This window comes from Notamacropus eugenii, chromosome 1, assembly GCF_028372415.1.
Source record: "Notamacropus eugenii isolate mMacEug1 chromosome 1, mMacEug1.pri_v2, whole genome shotgun sequence".
Taxonomy (NCBI): domain Eukaryota; kingdom Metazoa; phylum Chordata; class Mammalia; order Diprotodontia; family Macropodidae; genus Notamacropus; species Notamacropus eugenii.
The window spans coordinates 663,655,806-663,676,938 of record NC_092872.1 but is presented as its reverse complement, the minus strand read 5'-3'; the positions used below and the strand labels follow the sequence as shown (position 1 = coordinate 663,676,938).

At 36.6% G+C, this 21,133-nt stretch overlaps 1 protein-coding gene across 7 annotated transcripts in view; it reads right to left on the bottom strand.

Moving 5' to 3' along the window:
- The window catches only part of SRBD1 (S1 RNA binding domain 1), a 348,418-nt gene that overhangs the window by 257,050 nt on the left and 70,235 nt on the right, over nucleotides 1-21,133 (bottom strand). For 4 of the 7 annotated variants that reach the window (XM_072635712.1, XM_072635714.1, XM_072635711.1 and 1 more), the window contains 3 exons: nucleotides 9,383-9,490; nucleotides 5,946-6,103; nucleotides 100-190 (listed from right to left, as the gene is read on the bottom strand). In XM_072635712.1, coding sequence (XP_072491813.1) covers nucleotides 100-190; nucleotides 5,946-6,103; nucleotides 9,383-9,490 — 357 coding nt within the window. Of the gene's footprint in view, nucleotides 1-99; nucleotides 191-5,945; nucleotides 6,164-9,382; nucleotides 9,491-21,133 lie in introns of all 7 variants that reach the window. The other 3 variants (XM_072635709.1, XM_072635708.1, XM_072635710.1) reach the window with 1 other exon arrangement.

Below are 21,133 nucleotides of genomic sequence, written 5' to 3'. Positions count from 1 at the left end.
TCACTTAAATGAAAGCTCTTCCCCTTTTACACTCACAGCTTTATAGGTTTTCCTAGTTGAATAAGCTACAGAAGTATCCAGACAGTTATGTTTTCATACTTGAAATTCAGCAACAGCCTTTTTATCTTTTCCGCTTCTCGGAATCCTTGTCCTGAATGCAAGTAGACGACATCAGTATGAAGTATCTGACCTTAGAGAAAAAATGAAAGCCACTTAATTAGAATTTAGAATATCAAAGACACGAAATATTTGACTAGATCCAAGCTTAAAATCTGGCAAGTTTTAGGAGGAAAGGGGAATGTTTTAACTGTCCATTTAAAAAGAATTTCAATTACATTCTTAAATCAGAATATCCCTGTGAACTTTGGTGTGTTGTCACTGTTGAGGTCACAGAAACAACATTACATAATACCTTCCGTCTACTTTCCAAGAACCACTAAATACAGAAAGACTTATGGGTGTTTTAGCTACTTGGTGGTAAATTACTTGACTATGACAACTTGAGAAACCAAGAAACATTTAAAATAGTATGAAGTCTTAGGCAATCATCTTCTACTTCTGCAGGGACAGAATGGCAGAAAAAGAGGCAGAGGGTGCTAAGAATCAAAGATTTTAGACTCTGTGTGATTTACTTTTCATTTCTTTCTCAATTACATGTAAACAAAATTTTTTAACATTCTTTTTAGAGTCTTATATTCTTTTCCTCCTTCTCTCCCCTCCTTGAGAAGGCAAGCAATTTGACATAGATTACACATGTGTAGTCATGGAAAACATTTCCATATTTGCCATGTTGCAAAGGAATATGCAGATGATAAAAAAAATGCATGCTTCAATCAGAATTTAGACTCCATCAATTCTTTCTATGGAGGTGGATAGCATTTTTCATCATAGGGGCTTTAGAACTGCTTTGAATCACTGTATTGATGAGAATAACTAGGTCATTCACAGCTGATTATCATACAATATTACTACTGCTATGATGTACAATGTTTTCCTGGTTCTGCTCATTTCACTTTGTATCAGTTCACGTACATCTTCCCAGGTTATTCTGTGAGCATCCAGCTTATCATTTCTTATAGCACAACAGTATTTCATCATAATCATATACCAATACTTTCCCCACCAAAAAAAAGCTGCCATAAATATTTTTGTACATATAGGTCCTTTTCCTTTTTCTTTGATTTCTATGGGGTATAGACCTAATAGTGTTATTGCAGGATCAAAGACTATACACAGCTCTATAGCTTTTTGGACATAGTTCCAAATTACATGCAGATCTTCTAAATGTAAAATCTGTATGCAATGACAAACAACATATTATTGAGGGAACTGAATAAAGCCAATTTTGAAATTTTTACTACATGATAAATGATACCAAAAGAAATAGAAAACTATGGCTAAAATAATATCTCCTCACTGGTTGTCCTTGGAAATGTAATTAAAGGAGTTCATAGCCTTGGTTTTATCATACATCCAAAGACAATAAAAACATTATTTCATGCTTGCTGGATCATTTTGAATTGTAGTGTTCAAGACGAAGAGGAGTAAAAAAAGAAAAAAAAATCATTCTAAAGATAACTTCAGTTTTTTGCACTCGCAATTGTTACAGAGGATAAAAAGATAAATTCCTTGAAGAATGAAATAAAATGCAAAACATTCTACAAATTAAGTAAACATACTTTTAATACTCAGTAATTTTAATAGAAAATTGGGTATAAGGAATGCAAAAAAATAAATTGGAAATGTATCTCAGGATTAACAAAAACGAGACCCATGGTATGAAAGTAACATAGAAACTTCACCCTATACATGATGAACATTTTCTTCAAGAATACCTTTAGGAGGTGGTAAATATAATATATAAAAGACAGAATCATAAAAAAATTCATATGATTCTTTAATGTTTGCAGCATAGTAATTATTTCATTTGATCTGAACAATAACTCTTGAGAAATTATTGAGCAATTATTATCCTCATTCTAGAGATGAGAAAACTGAAGTTCTGAGAAGTTACATGACTATCCTTAGGTTACAGAGATATTGTCTTATATATGAAGTCAAGTCAAGAAGCACCTTTCAAATGCTTACATCATATGTCAGGCACTGTGCTAAACACTAGAGGACAAAAAGAAAGGCAAAAACAGACTTTGAAAACAATTAGTTACTAATGTATAAACTACTTCTGAATTATATCTGTGTACAAACAGACCATTAACTTGTTAGAACAAAGAACAAAATCAACACGAATATCAAAAAAATAAAGATGAAATGAAGACACTGTAATTAAAAAGAACTTCAGTTTGGCCAGTTCAAAAAAGCTACGGGCCCACACAACACTGGAAAACGGATAATGAAGCAGTCAGAGTGTGTCAAAGACTAACAGCATTTCCTATGAAACTGTAAGCTGTTATAGCAATCAATACAACAAAGAAATTAAAGAAGCTTAGAAGTCAACTCAGCCAGAAAAAAATTGATCTCATTTGCAAATAGAGAGACATGGCAACCAAAGATAATACTGGTTTGGAATATGAACTCCTTTGGAAAATTTTATAAAGGAGAATAGGAAAAGATTATGATTAATAGTAAAATGAGAAGACTTAGCTTCCCCTTTAACTGGAAAAACAAAAAACAAAAAAACCAAGGTCATTCATCACCCACTTCCACTTCTCTCCTACTCCATACCTCAAAACTCTTCAACATCATCCTCAACTCTTTAAATCGTGGCTCCTGCATCCATGAAAAAGTAGGCCTTCTCCTTCCTAACTCTTTACCTTGTGCTCGTAAATGAATCCCCTTCTTTTGCTACAGGAGCTTGCCCCCTCAATCACTTCTAGGTCTTTCTCTTACATTCAATCTTTCCTAATCCACTGGGCTCTTTCTCTGCTACTCAGAAAACTGGCCAGGTATTCATATGACCCTTCATTCCCTGCAAGTATTATTCATATCTTTTTTTTTCTCCCTGGAAAGCCATTCCACACCTCCCATTTATGGCTTTCAACGAGATTATTTGACTGAAACTATTCTCTCTAAAAGCTACCAACAATCTCTTATGGGCTAAATTAACAGTCTTTTCTTAGTCCTTCTATTTGCTGTCTCAGCACACAGTAACACTGTTGACTATACCCTTCTCCTGGACACTCTCTCTTTCCTTTGCTTCAATGACACTCTTTGACCCCACCTTCTCAGTCTACTTTGTGGCATCATTATCTTTCCCCCAAAGTACATTGCTTACCTGTACTTTTTAGTTTCTGCTAAGGAGATCACCATCTTTTCAAAACAACAGGTTTACAACCTAGAAATTATCCTTGACAATTCGTTCTTCTTCATACCTCTATTTCCTACTACTACCAACTCCTTTCAATCCTATTTTCACCATATCTTTATCATTCTTCACCTTCTCTCCACCCACCTACCCAAACAATCCCTACTCTAGCTGAAGGCCATCACCTGGATCAGGGCTTCTTAAACTATTTCCCCTTTCAGCACTTCTTAAACTGTGGACACCTATGGACACCTTACCCACAGTTTAGGAAGCACTGGGCCTAGATTACTTCAATAACTCTCAGACTTGGTCTCCTTGCCTCCCCTCTCTTACCTCTCCCAAGCCAACTTCTACATAGCTACTAAAGTAATAATTCTAAAAAACGGATGTATATGTGTCACAACCCCACTCACTTCAAGAATCCCTGTGGTCTTTAGCAAAAAATGGTAAAAATTCAGCCTGCTATTTAAGGCTCCCCATAATTGCATTCCCACCTACTTTTCCAGACTTAACTCATATTACTCCCTTTGAGGCACTCTTCATTCCCAAGAAAATTACCTACTAGCTATTCCTCAATTTCTCTCCTTAGTTCCTTCACCTATCAATTCCTTCATGATATCTCCACTGATCTCAATTCTTTGTGCTTTCTCACCCTTGAAATTAATTCGTGTCTATTTGCATGATATATTCCTCCTGAAGACTGAAAGCTTCTTGAGGGCAGAGGCTATTTTTCTGTCTTTATGTTTCCCTACAGTGCTTAGCATAATGTCTTGAACATAGGAGGCATTTGGAGTAGCAGGTAGCAGTATAGTCAAACTGCTCCCATGACTCCTCCACAAAGATCTAGAAAATGCAACAGACAAAATCTTCATCAAGAAACCCAATGAAATCATAGTGAATCATTATTCGAACCTAGGTCAGCAGAGGGATACAGAATTAATGTGTTTTTTTCCTTTCCATTGCTTCAATCACTTGCATTTTAAACAATTTGGCATTGAGATCACAAGATTTTGAAGTATACTCTCTGATTCTTCATCATGAAATCATATTTCATCAGAATAGATATTGAACATACTTTTGATGGACAGTCCATTTTCCCAAATCTATCCCTGATAATATTCCAGTTTGTCAATGAAGTTCAAAACAAGGTAATTTCCTAGGCAGCTAAAGTACATTTACTTTTGTCATTTGAATCCATTTCTTAAATCTTAAATGCCCTCTATGGCATGGTGCAACACCGTCTTACAGTATCCCATCAAAACGTAAGGACTGCTGTAATTGTAGAACAATTCAGCTTCTGCATATATCAATATATTGTTCAGAGTTCATCATTCCCTCAATGGGGATAAAACTTCAAGGCCCAATGAAATTTTTAAAAAAAGAAAAAAAATCCTCAATACATTCTGGCAGGGTAGATATTCTATGGATTCATTTGGTCGACCATCTTGGTATATCCTTGAATGAAAAAGTGAGTTTCATCAGGAAAAACAACCTTTTCCACCTCTCATCCTTGCCAAGAACAGAGCATTTTTTCTTTGAAACAATGGTTATCTGTTGCTTATTTTTTACTGGTTCTTCTAACTTCAAGAAGTCCATGCCATACTGTACAGGTATCAAAATCAACTCCTTCACAGCTCTAAAATCCCTCTGAAGGATCATGCTTGCTTTCTTTGAATTAGGCTGTTCTACAACAAAAATCAGTTCTTTAAAAAAGAAATCTGTTTTTCTGTTTGGGACTGCTTTTCAGGTGACCTTTAGGACTGATCCTGTTCCATAGTGAACTTGAAAAATCCTAGAAACACCTAACTTCCCTGTATCAAAATCTGCTATGATATCTCTAATAGTCATTGAAAAGTATTCTTTAAGAGGTAAAACTCTCCTAAATTTCCTTGAAGAATATCTATCTTTAAAAACAGAAAAATTAACAACATAACAAAACAAAGCAACGAAACATAACATATTTGCCATGAAGTCCTGCACTCAAGTGTCAAAAAATTATCTAAATGTACCAGTTCAATCTGATTTCACCTACTCAAAATCAGACATTCCTAAACAGCCTATTGTCAGTAAAAGAATATACACACTGTTGTAACAATAAATAAATAAATAAATAAATAACCTGTCAAAATGATTACTTGTCCCAAATAACTCACACATCACAGTAAGACTTTAAGAGCTCATCCTGAATCCAAAAGCAGTTCCTGAGCTGAAGGGTGTGAATTTCTTTTTTAATTCACAATGCCTGTCATGAAATAAAAGATTCAGTTTCTCTTCTTTCCAATTGTTCCTAAAATTCTTTTTTTAACATAAACCATCAGAAAATCGATGACAAGTCATGACTAAATTCCAGTCCCCTTTTTACTTATCGTTATGAAACAACAAATATGTATATCAAAATCTTGCAAAAGTATACCACCTTTTAATACAGTAAGAAATGAAAATGAACTGTTAATACTCAACATTCCCAGGTAAACAAAGAAATGAAGTAGGGGGGAAAAGAAAATTCCAATTAACCAATCTAAGGAATAATCAAAACAACTACTATGCTTACCCTCCAGGACTGGTAGGAGCCTTGATGAGAGAATAAAGTTAGTACTGATAAGTATTATAAAATTCTCAGCTAAAGTATAATTATTATAATCTATCTTAATTATTCCCAGGAAATATTAAGAGAGGCACTCACTGGTAGGAGAAATAATAGCTAACTTGCATCCATGTCTGTATCCAGGATCCACTCCCATCAAGGTTCGTCCAGGAACAGGGCTTGTTAGAAGCAGCTGTCTGAGGTTTCTTCCAAACATCATTATTGATTCCTTCTCTGCGTCTGATGTGAGTTTTGCTCTTAGAAGACACCCACCAAAAAAAAAAAAAAAAAGGATTTTTTCTTTCCAATCAACAATTCTAAAAAAGACCAAAAATAGTTTGATACAATTATTCTTCCAGAGCTTTTACTAGAACAAGTAGATTTACTGAAACACGAAAACCAAGGATTAGTTCAAGTATATTTTTGTTATTGAGAGGGATAGCCTAGGAGGGATAGAGACTCGGCCCAGGACAACCTAGGTTCGAGTCATACCTATGACTCATATTGGCTGCATGACCCAAGGCAAGCCACAGAACCTTTCATTTTTCAAGCAACTTATCCAGGTGCAGATCTATACTGATAGAAAAATTTCTCATCAGGATCTCCACAGATTGATAAAAACACATTGTTGTTCAGGTGTTTCAATGATATCTGATACTCTGTGACCCCATTTGGGGTTTTCTTGAAAAAAATGCTGTAGTATTTTGCCCTTTCTTTCTCCAATCCTTTTTACAGAAGAGGAAACTGAGGCAAACAAGGTTAAGTTACCCGTCCAAAGTCACATAGCTACTAAGTATCTGAGGCCAAATTTGAACTAAGGCTCTGCATTCTATCTTCTGTACCACCTAACCGCCCTGTTAAATTCACAGGTCCAGTCAAAAACAGTCAAAAAGTCTGTTTGTTCATCACTGCATTACATGAAATTTCTCCTCATTGGCTTTTTGGATCTCTTTTGCCATTTGAGTTACTCTTGTTTTTAAAGGGTTATTTTCTTCAGCATTTTTTGGGTCTCCTTTAGCAAGCAGTTGATTCATTTTTCATGATTTCCTTGCATCACTCTCATTTCTCTTCCCATTTTTTAATCTATTTCTCTTCCTTGATTTTTAAAATCCTTTTTGAGCTCTCCAATGGCCTGAGACCAATTCATATTTTTCTTGGGAGACTTTGGATGGAAGCTCTGACTTTGTTTTCCTCTGTTTGAATGCTTTGGTCTTCCTTGTCACCAATTCTACAGTCTGATTCTTTTTCTGGCTTTTGTTCATTTCCTCCAGCCATTTACTTGACTTTTGAGCTCTTTGTCAAGGTAGTTCTCTGTTTCCAGTGGGGGTGGAGGATGTATTGTCAGCTGGTCAATCCCCCACAATCTGTGGGCCTAGAGCTCCAGAAACAGTGGCTACAGCTGACCCTGCTAATGTTGTGGCTGTCCCTGATTCTGCCACCCCCTCCTCCCTCAGCTGCCCTGGGGTTGGGGCTAGACCACTCCACTCTCATGCATTGGTTCCACTGGCTTTTTCCACTGACCTTCCAATTTATCCTCAACATTTTGGGGTCATGAAGTCTGGAAACTGCCACAAACGCAAAAGATTCAGTCTCCCCAAGGCCTGATCAGATCCCGTCTGTGCCAGTGTGGCCTACACTGGACTGCATTCTGCTCCCAGCATAGCACGATAGACACTCCTTGGCGACCTTCCAGGCTGTCTTAGGCTGCAGATTTAGCTTCACTCCATCATTCTGTGGGGTTCTGCAGCTCCAGAATTAGCTCAGGGCCATTTTTACAGGTATTTGGCTAGGCTTGGCAGAAGCGCTCTAGAAAGTCCGAGTTGTTACTCCACCATCTTGGCTCTGCCTCCCTCATTTAAAATTTCAAAGCATTCTGTATCGATAAATTTTTTTATTTCTATATTTTCTCCTCACACAAAGTGACTTGGGATAAGGGAGAGTATACAACACATCATAAATTGAGAAACCAAAATGCACTGCTGTGGTATAAAAGAATAATTCAAGAGGAAATCAACAAGAAAATAATACTGAAGAAACGCGAAGATGAACTTTCCAAATTGTTCATTCAAGAAATAATCAAATTTTAAACTAACTTCACATTTCTTTTTATTATCCATCCACCTTACCAAAATAAGATGAGACTTGAAACCATAGCTACTGATTACCACAAGACTGAAAGCAGCAGATGGTGGGAATAATTGAAGACTGGAGCTTTGAAGAGTAAGACTGAAAACAGGAAAGGATGCAAGGGACTCAAGAGAACAGAGATGATGGTGTAGAGTTGAACTAGTTCACTAAAGGTTTAAGATGGGAATGGATCCGAGATATGTATAACCAGTACAATCAGTGCATAAATGAAATGTGTTTCCTTTTCTTAATCAAAAGGAACACAAAGTTCCAATATGGCCTTAGAAAAATTCTGCTGAATCATTTAAAAAGAAAAAAATGAAAAGCTACTCAAAAGAGGTTTGAAAATACTTTAAAAGTTTTAGATTAAGAGTTAAGGAAAAAAAACATAAAAATAAAGAAATATAAGGGCTTCAGCAAGAAGTGGTGGCCAGAGTTCTGAATGTGTGTGTCTGAAATGTTCTATTTCTATGGCCTTCTCCCAAGCTCCTAGCCCTAGATTCTTCTGAGATAAGCATGCAAGTGCACCAATGAAATGGCTCATGCTGCTGAATATCCTGGGGCTAATGAAAATTTAACTGAATTCTTAAAGACCAAAGTAATCCTGATCCAAATATTAAAAGTAGCATGAGTATCATCCATAAGAAATAATCTAACAAAGAAAAATGCAAAATAGACGTTTGGATCTAAAAATTAAGTAACAAACTGAAGCAGAAAAAGGAGTAATACGAATTAGTTAATTGAGTATAACAATAAGGACATGCACCCCCACCTTAGCTTTCATCTCATCTCTCATGTGCTAATAACTTTTCCTTTCATCTGTTCAATTTTCTTCTGGTTGTTATATCATTTCTACTGAAGTATTTCCAGGATACTCTTTAGAAGACTCCTTTAATGTTTTAATAGCATTTGCTCATCCAATCGACTAAGCATCCAAAAAAGAAACTCTCCTATTTAACAAAGATCACCTTCCTTCTTTACTACTGTAAACAAAGCACACCTTCTTCTGCTCTGTATTTTCTCTCTCTCTCTGTCTGCTAAAAACCATCTCTAACACACACCTTTATTAATCTCTCATTTTTACAGCTTCTTCTTTTCCAAGTCATTAAAAATCATTTCTTCAGCTTAGCTAGTGGGCACCATTGGATTGGTACCACAGGATTAGAAATACGGTATTTCAAATGCTCGCATATTGCCAATAGTATCTGCAGGTCATCTAGTAAGAATAATTTTGTGATCTATTTTTAAGAGCTCCAAAAGAGAGCAATGAGGATTCACAACAATATGTTGATGGTTATGTATTAGGTTTTTTTTGTATTAAATAACTATTTAGCAATTGCTACACAATAAGTTGTGCATGTATGTATATGCATGTATGTGTATGAAAATAAAGCACATGTGCTATATACCTGTACTCTCTACAGAGGAGAGGATAAATGAGGCGTTTGTAGGAATCCTCTACAGAATCATGTAAGATCTTCATTAATTCTGGCCTGGCAAATCGTAAAGGTCTCCACCTATGGAAGAGAAGAAACACAGTGCTAAAATCACACAATATAAGCAAGAATATACAATGATCAGGAAAAGGGAAACACTAGGAAAAGAAATCTTCTTTCAGAAAAGAAATTAAGTAAGCCATAAAACAACTACAAAAGGCAACATAGTATAGACTAACATGTAAATGATATTAAATATTTAGAGAACAATTAATACTTATTCCATATATTGTTTTCAATAATTGAGGGGGAAAAGCCCTCTACCAAACTCCTTTTACAAAAAAATATGGTCCTACTACCTGAAGCAGGGAGGGATAAAGTACATAATGAGAACTTAAGAACAATGTCACTAAGCAATAATGATATGAAAATTTTAAAAGAAATTCCAGCAAAAGGACACCAAAATACATATTAAAAATATATTTACCATAAGGCAAACATGGTTCAATAGTGATGAAACTAACCAATTAAATAAAAAATGATAGAATTATAGCAATAGAAGCAGGAAAATACTTAGAAAAAATATGACACTCATTTATAATAATAATAGCATTTATAGTTGAAAGAATATGAGGTGACCCCAGGCAAGTTACTTAACCTTTATGTCTCAGTTACCTCATCTACAAAATGGAAATAACTAGAACATCAACCTTACAAGGTTGTTATAAGAATCAAAGGAGATACAATATGTAAAGCATTCTATAAACCCTAATGTGCTATGTTAATATCATCATTATAAATGAGTGCTAGCAGTACTACGTACAAAGTAGATTCTAAATAAGTACTTTTTGACATTGATAATTAGAAATTATTTTAAAAAATACAGAAATAAAGCAAAGGTGACAACTCTCCATAACATAACTTGGTATCATTCTAAAAATACTAGGATAAGAAAAAGAGAACAAAAGTAAATAAGAATCAACAAAGACTAAATAACCCATAATGAGATGATGATGTGCACAGAAATCAAAGAGAATTAGAAAAAAACCAAACACATCAATTAATACTTCCAGTAAAGTATCAGCATACAAAATAAATCCACAAAAAATCATTAACAAATATAATAAGAAGAACCAATGAAATGACAGAAGAAAATTCTACTCAAAATAACTACAAAATATCTGGGAGTCAGTTGATACTGCCAAATACAACTATAAAATTGTATTCGTCCTTCATTCAAAAAAGACTATGCCATCAGAGAAATGGTGACATGACTTGCACTTGACTTTGTTTTGAGTGAGGGAGGGCTGTGCAGGTCACCAGCCTCACTTCTCCTCCAGAGTTATCTGAATCCAGTGACCTGATATTCTTCAGGATGACTGGAGATGACCCAGGATGCAGTGGCAGGCCTTGGGCCCTTCAGGCCAAGGTCTTTGCAGGTACTCACTTAAATATTTCTTACAAAAGGAGTAAGATTTAGATGACTGGAGGATATTCTTGTTACGATGTCAACATCAAGGTCAGAAAGGAACAAAGCTCTCAGAGACACCCCAGTAAATATATGAAAAGGACCCAAGAGTGAACAATGAGAAAGGAAAACAATGAGAAATAGAAGAAAGTTCCTGACTCTAATTCTGGAACACAAAAAAATGGGCAAAACTGGAGGCTGAAAGAGGAGTCACACCAGGGAGGAAAGTGAAAACTCAGAAGAACAAGTCTAAGCCCGGAGGGCACTAAAAGAGAGGTCAGAGACAAATGCACAGGTGAATCCTGGGAGAAGGGCCACTTAGATAGATGAATAGATGAATAGATGAATGAATGAATGAATGAATGAATGGGCTACGACAAAGCCCATATTAAATACCAGACAGAGAACTAAGTGCTGGGGATAGCAACAAAAACAAGTAAGACAGTTTCTTGCTAGATTGAGAAAGTTAATAAGCATGGAAAACAAATGGACAAGGTGTCTGGCAACTGATTGATATGACCTTGCTAGCAATGGAAGCTTGAAATCTGGTTAAGAGGTAGAGCATGAGTAAGATGGAGAATGGCAACTTGAAGATGGCTGAGAAGCAACATGGTTGGTACAGGCTAAAAACAGTAAAGGTTCACCAATCAGGAACCAGAGGGGCCAGAATGTAAGAGATTAAAGCTAGAGGTCAGAGACAGAGGCTACAGCACAACGGCTAGTAAAAAGGCAGGCATCCAATAGCAGAAGGGCCACATCAAGGAAGACAGCATAGTATTTCATGAGGAGGCCTATAATCAACCAAAAAGAGTGACCAGAAAGATGATGAAAGCTAACAAGAGATCCACTAATCAGGAGTTAAATCAAGATGCTGGCCCAAGCCTATAAGAACAGAAATGTGAGAAAGTGCCTGACTCCATTGCTGTTGCTGTGTCTGTCCTTCGTTCTTGAAGAAGACCATGACATCAGGGTGATGACATGACTTGCAGATGACTTTGATTTGAGTGAGGGAGGGCTGTGCAAGGTCACCAGCCTCACTTTCTTCTCCTGTACCATCTGGATCCAGTACCCTGATATTCATCAGGATGGCTGGAAATGGCCCAGGATGCAATGGGAGACCCTGGCCCTTTCAGGCTAAGGTCTTAGAGCACTCTCATTGTGTGTGAGATACAGCCATTCAATGAACAGGCTTCTTTAAGTAGCTGCTCAAGAGATGGCCCATTTAATCCAAAAAAAAATCAAACTGGGAGGAAAAGACCCTCAGGGTTCCTGAGTAAAAGAGAAACAACTGCTATTTAGTGACTTCATGTGTCATTGCACAAGGAGACAAGCTCAGTGTTTCTCATCCTCAAAGAAATGGAAATCACGAGAGACAGAGTTAACTGAGCACTTGGGAGCTCATTCTGGAAGGCCTTGCAGGAAGACTGTAATGGTAATACAAGCATTAAAGACCTTTCCCACCCATTCATGGGCCTGCCCATTGAGGAAAGCTTGATTGAGAAGGCCCACATCTTTTGATAATTTCTAATCTACTGGTTCTCAAGGGCTGTGATGCCCTCTGGTTCTCAAAAGTCTATAAATACTATGAGGTGAGGTTTTACTTTGGAGCTTATTCACTGGAAGTATTTGTTGCCAGAAAAGACTCTGGGCAGCTGCTAAAGAGCCACCTGACTTTGAAAATTCAGATGTTGGAGCTTCTCTCTCTGGTAACTATGTATGTATGATCAGACAGTATGATGTATCTGTTAATCTGTGTATATACTGCTTACAGTCAGGCATTTGGAAGCCTTATCTGTTGGGTGATGTTTGTTTCTCTGTTTGTATTTTCTCTGAAGTTCAGGGTGCTTACTTTTTCCCCTGAACTAAGTAAATGATATTTGTGCTTGATTAAAGTAGATTACTGACTCCTCAAAGGTTGCTTTTGTTTTAGAAAGGAAGATCTAAGAACCTGTACAGCAGGTCCTCCTGTAAATGTTGAGATCCTTGCTATTACAAAGACATATAGCAATATAATCTCCAACATCTGAACAGGGACTGTCAGAACTAAAGTAAAAACAAAATAAAACAAATAATTCTCAACAGGAAAAGAACAAGAATGAAATGGACCAATCCAAGCACACACAATGAAACAGAGGAAAACCAAAAGGAAAGTCATTAATTAAATTAAAATGTGGGGTCTAGTACTTGTTATCCTATCCAAAATCGTGGCTAGAGCAATGTCTAAAACTGATGGTAAATTCTTCAATTTGAAAAGGCTACAAACCAAGACCAAAGTGCAGGGAGTATTGGTGCATGATTTTCTAACTGCAGATGATTGTGCACTCAATGCAGCTCTGAAGCTGAGATGCAACAAAGTATGGATCAATTCTCTACTGCCTGTGCTAATTTTGGCCTAATAATTAACACCAAGAAAAGCTCCATCAGTCACCACCACACCATCCATATGTGGAACCATCAATTACAACAGATGGAGAAGTTTTGAATGCTGTGGGTAAGTTCACTTACCTTGGTAGTGTACTTTCCAGGGATGTACACATTGACAATGAGGTTGATGCACACATTGCCAGAGGTAGCTCAGCGTTTGGGAGGCTCCAAAGAAAAGTTTGGGAGAGAAGAAATATTAGACTGACTATCAAACTGAAGGTCTACAGAGCTGTTGTGCTGACCTCATTGTTGTATGCCTCTGAAACATGGACAGTCTACCAGCACCATCCCAGGAAACTGAATCACTTCCATGTGAACAGTCTTAGGAAGACTCTGAGGATCACCTGGCGGGATAAGGTACCAGACACTTGAAGTTCTTGCTTGAGTTGAACTGCCAAGCGTTCAAACTATGCTTCAGAGAGCACAAATCCAATGGACTGACCACGTTGTTCCAATGCAAAATGTAAGCCTGCCAAAAGACTATTTTACGGAGAGAACAAATGGGGCAGACGATCACATGGTGGTCAGAAGAAGCGATACAAGGACACTCTCAAGGTCTCTCTCAAGAACTTTGGATCTGACTGTGCAACATGTGAGACAATGGCACAGGACTGCTCAGCATGGCATGCCCACATCAGAAAGGGTGCCGTGCTCTTTGAGAAAAGCAGAACTGAGACAGCACAGAGTAAACATAGGATGCACAAATTTGGGGTATCCACTCGAAATATTCACAGAGTATCTGTGCCCAATCTGAGGTAGAGCATTCTGAGCTTGTACTGGTCTGATCCGCCACAGTCGGATACACTGAAATTTCACTTTATCATAGTGATGTCATTTTGGTCCTCTTCAAGAACAAAGGACAATAACCAACCAAGAACACAGATAGAACAAGACCCAACAGAACTTACTAAATCTTTTCTTAACACCCAGAGAAGATGGAGCCTAGTATTACTATGAACCTCAAGCTAAGAAGCAAAGTTGTAAATATGAGTAAACAAAAGAAAATGCTGAATGTAATGTAAACCTGTTAGGATTTAAGAAAAGACCAAGAGATAAACTCAGAAGAGAAAAAGGTACTCTACAATAAATATGAGCAAATGTTAGAAGAAAAACAATGACTTGGCAAAAAAACAAACAAACAAACCCTAGAAGAAACAAAGCAAAAAAAAAAAAAAACAAAAAACTAAATTAGAGCTCTTGAGAGAAAAAAATTGTAAAGAGTATAGCATGAAACAAAAGGATAAACGAATTCGACAAGATTTTCTTAAGCTATCACTATATGCCAGTTAGATAATAAGCATTTAAGCACCTACTATGTTCCAGGCACTATGCTAAGAGTTCAGGATACAAAGAATGGCAAAAGTCTCTCAAGATCACAGTCTAATAATGAAGAAGTCAACAGAAAAACTACTACAAAGAAATGAGATACATAGCAAATTAACTGGAGAAAAATAATAGAGGTAAGACACTAGCACTAAGAAGAATCAGAAAAGGCTTCTCATAGGAGGTAGGATTTTAGCTGGGATGTGAAAGAAGTCAAGGAAGACAGGAAGAGAAGAAGAGGAAGGACAGATATTGGGGACATCCACTGAAAATATCCAATTTGGAGATTTTGTTCAAAGAAAAACAAGGAAGCCAATATCACTGAATCCTATAGTGACTGTGGGAGGAGAAAACTGTAAGAAGATTAGAAAGGCAGGAGGGTGCCAGACTGTGAAAAATCTTTGAATTCCAAGGAAATGATTTTATATTTGATCTTGGACTTAATAAGAAGCAACTGGAGTTTTATGGTAAACACTAGGGATAAAAAGAAAGGTAAAAAAGAAAAAGGCTGTTAACAAGAAACCTTAAAAAAAATAGTGGGTTTTCTGAAAGTAAAACGTATCAAACAAAATGCAAGAACTCTCCAAGATAACCAGAAATATTAAAATAAAGTTTACACAGTGAAAAATAGAAGCATAAAGTATTGGCAATTTTTTTAAATAACCTGAAAAACAGGTTAGGGAAAAATTATTTTAAGAGTCAACAGAAATCCTAAAATTCATTTCCAAACAAAAAACCAGGACACCATATATCAAGAAATCATGGAAGGGGGGGAAAAGGGAGGAAGGAAAAGAGTCAAAAAGTTGGAGTAAGAGTTTGACCTTAACTCCTTCCTATCCTACCCTACAATGATATATTTAGAATAGCAGACCAAATTCTGATTGGAAAAGCCAAAAGTCACAGTGAGTCATTTTTCCACCACAGAGCAACATAGGAAGGTAAACAGAGAAATGTGAAGACAATGAAGTACAGGGTAGCCAGCACCCCAGCAAGAGCTACATAGAACAACCATTAGGCAGTGGGGGCAAAAGCAACAGCAGGGAGTATCACAGTACCCAGAAACAGTAAGGGGACTGAACACCTAGAGAGAAAGACATCCCAGGGGATACCACTCTAGAATTGGGAGTAGTAACAGGTGCCATCTGACACCTATATCACCCATTACCCAGTTCTGAGTCATAGCTCCAGGGTGGAGAGGAACAGTTGTAGTTACAGTAACTGGAATACAACGACTTGAAAACATCTACAAGCAAAACCTCTAAGAAAAATTTATTTGGACACAAGACCAAAAAAAAATTCCTAGAAAAGTTAAAGACATTTTTTAAAGGCCAAAAAAAGATTTTACATATCAAATAAGATTGGGAAACGATAAACTAGGAAAAGTGAAACACATGTAAGAAACTGTGAAAAAGAACTATCAGCTTAGGAAAAGATATACCAAAAATACTGAAGAAAAAAATTCTTTAAATATCAGAATTGAGAAATAAAAGCTATCTATAGTGATATGAAAAAATGCTCTGAATCACTGTTGATTAGAGACATGCAAATCAAAACAACTCTGAGGTAGCACATCACACCTATAAGACTGCCTAACATGACAAAACAGGAAGGTGATAAATGTAGGAGATGTGGGAGAGTTGGAAGAGAGTTCACTGTCGGTGGAGCAGTGAGCTGATCCAACTATTCTGGAGAGCAATTTGGAATTATGCCCAAAGGGCTATAAAAATGTGCATACCCTTTGATCCAGTAATGCTATTATCCGGCTGTATCCCAAAGAGATCATAAAAATGGGAAAAGTTCCCACACGTACAAAAATATTTACAGCAGCTTTTTTCTGGTGGCCAAGAACAGGAAATCAAGGGGATGTCCATCAATTTGGGAAAGGCTGAACAAGTTATGGTATATGAATGTAATAGAATACTATTGTGCTATAAGAAATGACAAACAGGAAGACTTCAGAGAGGCCTGGAAGGGCTTATATGAACTTATGCTAAGTGAAATGAGCAGAACCAGGAGAATATTATACACAGTAACAGCCATAGGGTGCAAAGACTATTATTTCTGATAGACTTGGCCCTTCACAGCAATGCAAGGACCTAACACATTCCCAAAGGACTGCATGAAAAATGCCATCCACCTCCAGAGAAAAAACTATGGAATTAGAAAACAGAATGAAGCAGACTATTTTCTCTTTTGTTATGTTTTGTTTTGGTTTGGTTTCTCTCATGCTTTCTCCTATCCATATGAATTCTTCTATGTAACATAACTAATGTAAAAATGTGTTTAATAAGAACATATGTTTAGAACCGACATAAAAATTGCAAGCCAACTCGGGAAGGGAGGGGGAGAAAATCTAAGACTTATGGAAGTGATTTCTGGAAACTGAAAACAACTAATTTTTTTAAAAAATCAGAATTGACAAAATAGTAAAAGAAATACAAAACCTCTTCCATAGTCCATAAAATACTGGTAAAAAACAACTCTAAACAAATTCTAGAGCAGCAAAAGTGACAAAACAACAGAGTGAAAGAGATTTTGAGCCCAAGACAGTCTGGAAGGCCAACAGGAAAGGTCTATCACAGTGGGTTTGGAGTGAAGTGCAGCCCAGCCTGGGCCACGTGACACGGACAAGACTGGAGAAGACTTCAGGGCTTGGAATCACAGGTAGCAGCTGCAGTTCCTAGATTTCTCAACCCACAAACGCCAAACACAACTTCAAAGGTCAATGAGAAACCTCTTTCACCTGGGTGAGAGGGGTCCCAGTCCAGCCCCAGGGCAGCAGTAGCATCCACTACTGGAGCCCTTCGCATAAAGACTCTTGGGGAATCAAGCAGCTGATCTAGGTCTCAGTTCTGAGTGGTGGGCCTGGGGTAACAAGGAGCACTGGAATGGTAGAGCTGCTAGAGGCTCTGGAGAAGGAATCCTACTTGCAGATGGTAGGCAGAAAAGAGTGATTGTGCTTGCTCCCAGACCAGAGCACTGGAAGCAACTCCTCTCCCTTGATTGTGCCACCTTAGAGGAACTGAGAACTTACAGGTCCCTAGAATATACCCTTCACTGGACAAAGGACTCAAAAGTCAAGTAACTGGCTGGAAAAATACTCAAAAAAGGGAAAAAAAATAAGACTATAGAAGGTTACTTTCTTGGTGAAAAGGCATTTTCTTCCATTCTTTCAGATGAGGACGAACAAAGCATACTATCAGAGGAAGACATCAAAGTCAAGGCTTCTACATTCAAAATCTCAATGGTCTCAGGCCATGAAAGAGCTCAAAAAGGATTTTGAAAAATCAAATAAGAGAGGTGGAGAAAAAGCTGGGAAGAGAAACGAGAGAGATGCAAGAAAATCACGAAAAGTGAGTCAACTTGCTTGCTAAAGAAGACCCCAAAAAAATTGATGAAGAAAATAACATCTTTAAAAATAGACTAACCCAAATGGCAAAAGAGGTCCAAAAAGCCAATCAGGAGAAGAATGCTTTAAAAAAGCAGAATTAGCCAAATGGAAAAGGAGGTTCAAAAGTTCACTGGAGAAAATAGTTCTTTAAAAATTAGAACACAGGAGATGAAAGCTAATGACTTTATGAGAAACCAAGAAATTACAAAACAAAAGCAAAAGAATGAAAAAATAGAAGATAATGTGAAATCTCTCAATGGAAAAACAACTGACCTGGAAAACAGATCTGGGGATATAATTTTATAAATTTATTGGTCTACCTGAAAACCATGATGAAAAAAAGGGCCTAAACATCATCTTCCAAGAAATTATAAAGGAAAACTGCCCTAATACTCTAGTACCAGAAGGTAAAATAGAAAAGGAAAGAATTCACCAATCACCTCCTAAAAGATATCCCAAAAGGAAAACTTCTAGGAAGATTGTAGCCAAATTCCAGAGTTCCCAGATAAAGGAGAAAATATTGCAAGCACTGGAAAGAAACAATTTGAGTACTGTGGAAATACAATCAGAATTACACAAGATTTAACAGCTTCTACACTAAGGGATCAAAGGGCTTGAAATAGAATATTCCAGAGGTCAAAGGAGCTAGGATTACAACCAAGAATCACCTACCCAGAAAAACAGAATATAATATTCAGGGGCAAAAATGGACATTCAATGAAATAGAGGACTTCCAAGCATTCCGGTCGAAATCAATGAAAAAGAGTACTTCCAAGCATTCCTGTTGAAAAGACCAGAGCTGAATAGAAAATTTAACTTTCAAATACAAGAATCAAGAGAAATATGAAAAGGTAAATAGTAAAGAGAAGCTTTAAGAAATTCATTAAAGTTGAACCGTCTGTATTCCTACATGGAAAGATGTTATTTGTAACTCATGAGACCTGTTTCAGTATTAGGGAAGTTAGAGGGAATACATATATGTAGGTGTGTATGGGTATGTAGGTATGTATATGTACACATGTGTATGTTTGGTCAAAGTCAAGGGAGAGAATGGAAAAAATAAAGGGCAGGATAGAACAGAGGGAAATATGATTAGACTTTTACAACATAAATATTATGGAAGTGCTTTGCACTGTTACACATGTATGACCTATACTGAATTTTTTTTGTTTTCTTAGTGGGGGTGGATGGGGAGGGAGGGAGAGAATATGGAACTTAGGAATGAATGTTAAAAATTGTTTTAGCATGCAACTGGAAATTAAGCTATCCAGGCAATGGAGTACAGAAATCTATTTTGCCCTACAGAAAAATAGAAGGGAAGGGGGATGGAAGAAGAGTGGGTAGAGGGAAGAACAGACTGGAGGAAGGGATGAATGGGGTGCATGCTGTTCTGGGTTGGGGAGGTGAGAAGACATTGGGAGAAAATTTTGAATTCAAATTCTTGTAGAAGTGAATGTTAAGAATTGAAAAATAAATAAATTACATATCAAAAAAAGAAAGAAAGAAATACAGAACTTTCAATGTAGACAATAATGCTTAAAAATTGGAATTGGCCAAGTGGAAGGTAATGATTTTATGAGAGATCAAGAAACAGTAAACAGAGTCAAAAATTGGAAATACAGAAAAATCTCAAAAGAAAAATAATTAACTGGCAAAAATAGATGGAAGAAAGGTAATTTAATAATCACTGGATTACGTGAAGGTGAAAATAAAGAGCTTAGACATCATATTTCAAGAAAATATGAAAGAAAATTGCACAGATATCTTAGGACCAGAGGGCAAAATAGAAATTGAAATAATCCACCAAGTAACTCTTAAAAGAAATTCTAAAACAAAACTCACAGGAATATTACAGACAAAATGCACAACTCCCAGTTCAAGAAAAAAATACTACAAGAAGAAAATACTACAAGCAGTAGAAAGAACTAAAATACCAGAGCCAAAATCATGATCACTTATGATTTAAGCAGCTACCACTGTAAGGAAGCAGAGGACTTGAAAAATTATATACTGTTAAGGATTCCTACCAAAAAATATCCTACTCAACAAAACTAAGTATAGTACTCATAATGTAAAAAAAGAGATATTTGATGAAATAGAGGCCTTTCAGAAATATCTGGTGAAAACAGAGCTGAACAGATAATCTGACATTCAAGCAGAAGACTCAAGTGAAGAAAAAAAGACAAGACAGAAATTATGAGGAATTAAGCAGGGTTAAACTGTTTACATCCTTATATGCAAAGATGATATATAAAACCCCTAAGAATTTTATCCTCAACAGGGTAGTAAGAGAGAATCTACGTATACAGAGGGTAGGGATGTGATTGTATTATGTTGGGGTGATCTCAAAATGGAAGGATGACAGAGAGACGTATTAGAAGAGAGGACAAGAAAAAGGAAGAATAGGAAAAATTACCTCACATAAAAGGAGTACTCAAGGAAGAGTTCACTGTATACAATGAAGAATGGGAATTTGGCTTGGGAGGGAGACTGGGCAACATTAGAACCTCACTCTCATCAAAACTGGAACAGAAATCAGAATTCAGCAATATGCTGTTTACAAGAAAAATACTTGAAGCAGAAAGACACAAAGAGCTAAATAACAGACTGGAGGAGAATCTATTCAGGAGCAGCTGAAGTAAAAAAGGCAATGGGTAATAGTCTTGATCTCAGACAAAGTGGAAGTAAAAAGAGACCTAATTAAAACAGATGATAAAGGAAACTGTTTTACTAAAAGCTACCACAGAGAATGAAGTAATATCAATACTAAAAAAAAAACACCCATCAAATGGCACTGGATCTAAATTACTGATGAAAACTAAAAGTTGAGTTACAGAAAGAGACACTAAAACTATACTAATGGTATCTCATCATAGTCCTGCATATTCAAATAAATCAAACCAAAAAATAAACAAAAAAGATAAGAGTTGAACAGAATTTTAGAAAAGTCTGCAATGTTAAACCTCTGGAGAATTCAGGAACAGAAATGAAAAAATCTATTTCTCAGCTATGCATGGCACCATCACAAAAATTAACCATGTATCAGTGCATAAAAACCACACAAACAAGTGGGGGAAAAAAGCATGTTTCTCTGACCATGATGTAATAAAAATTACAC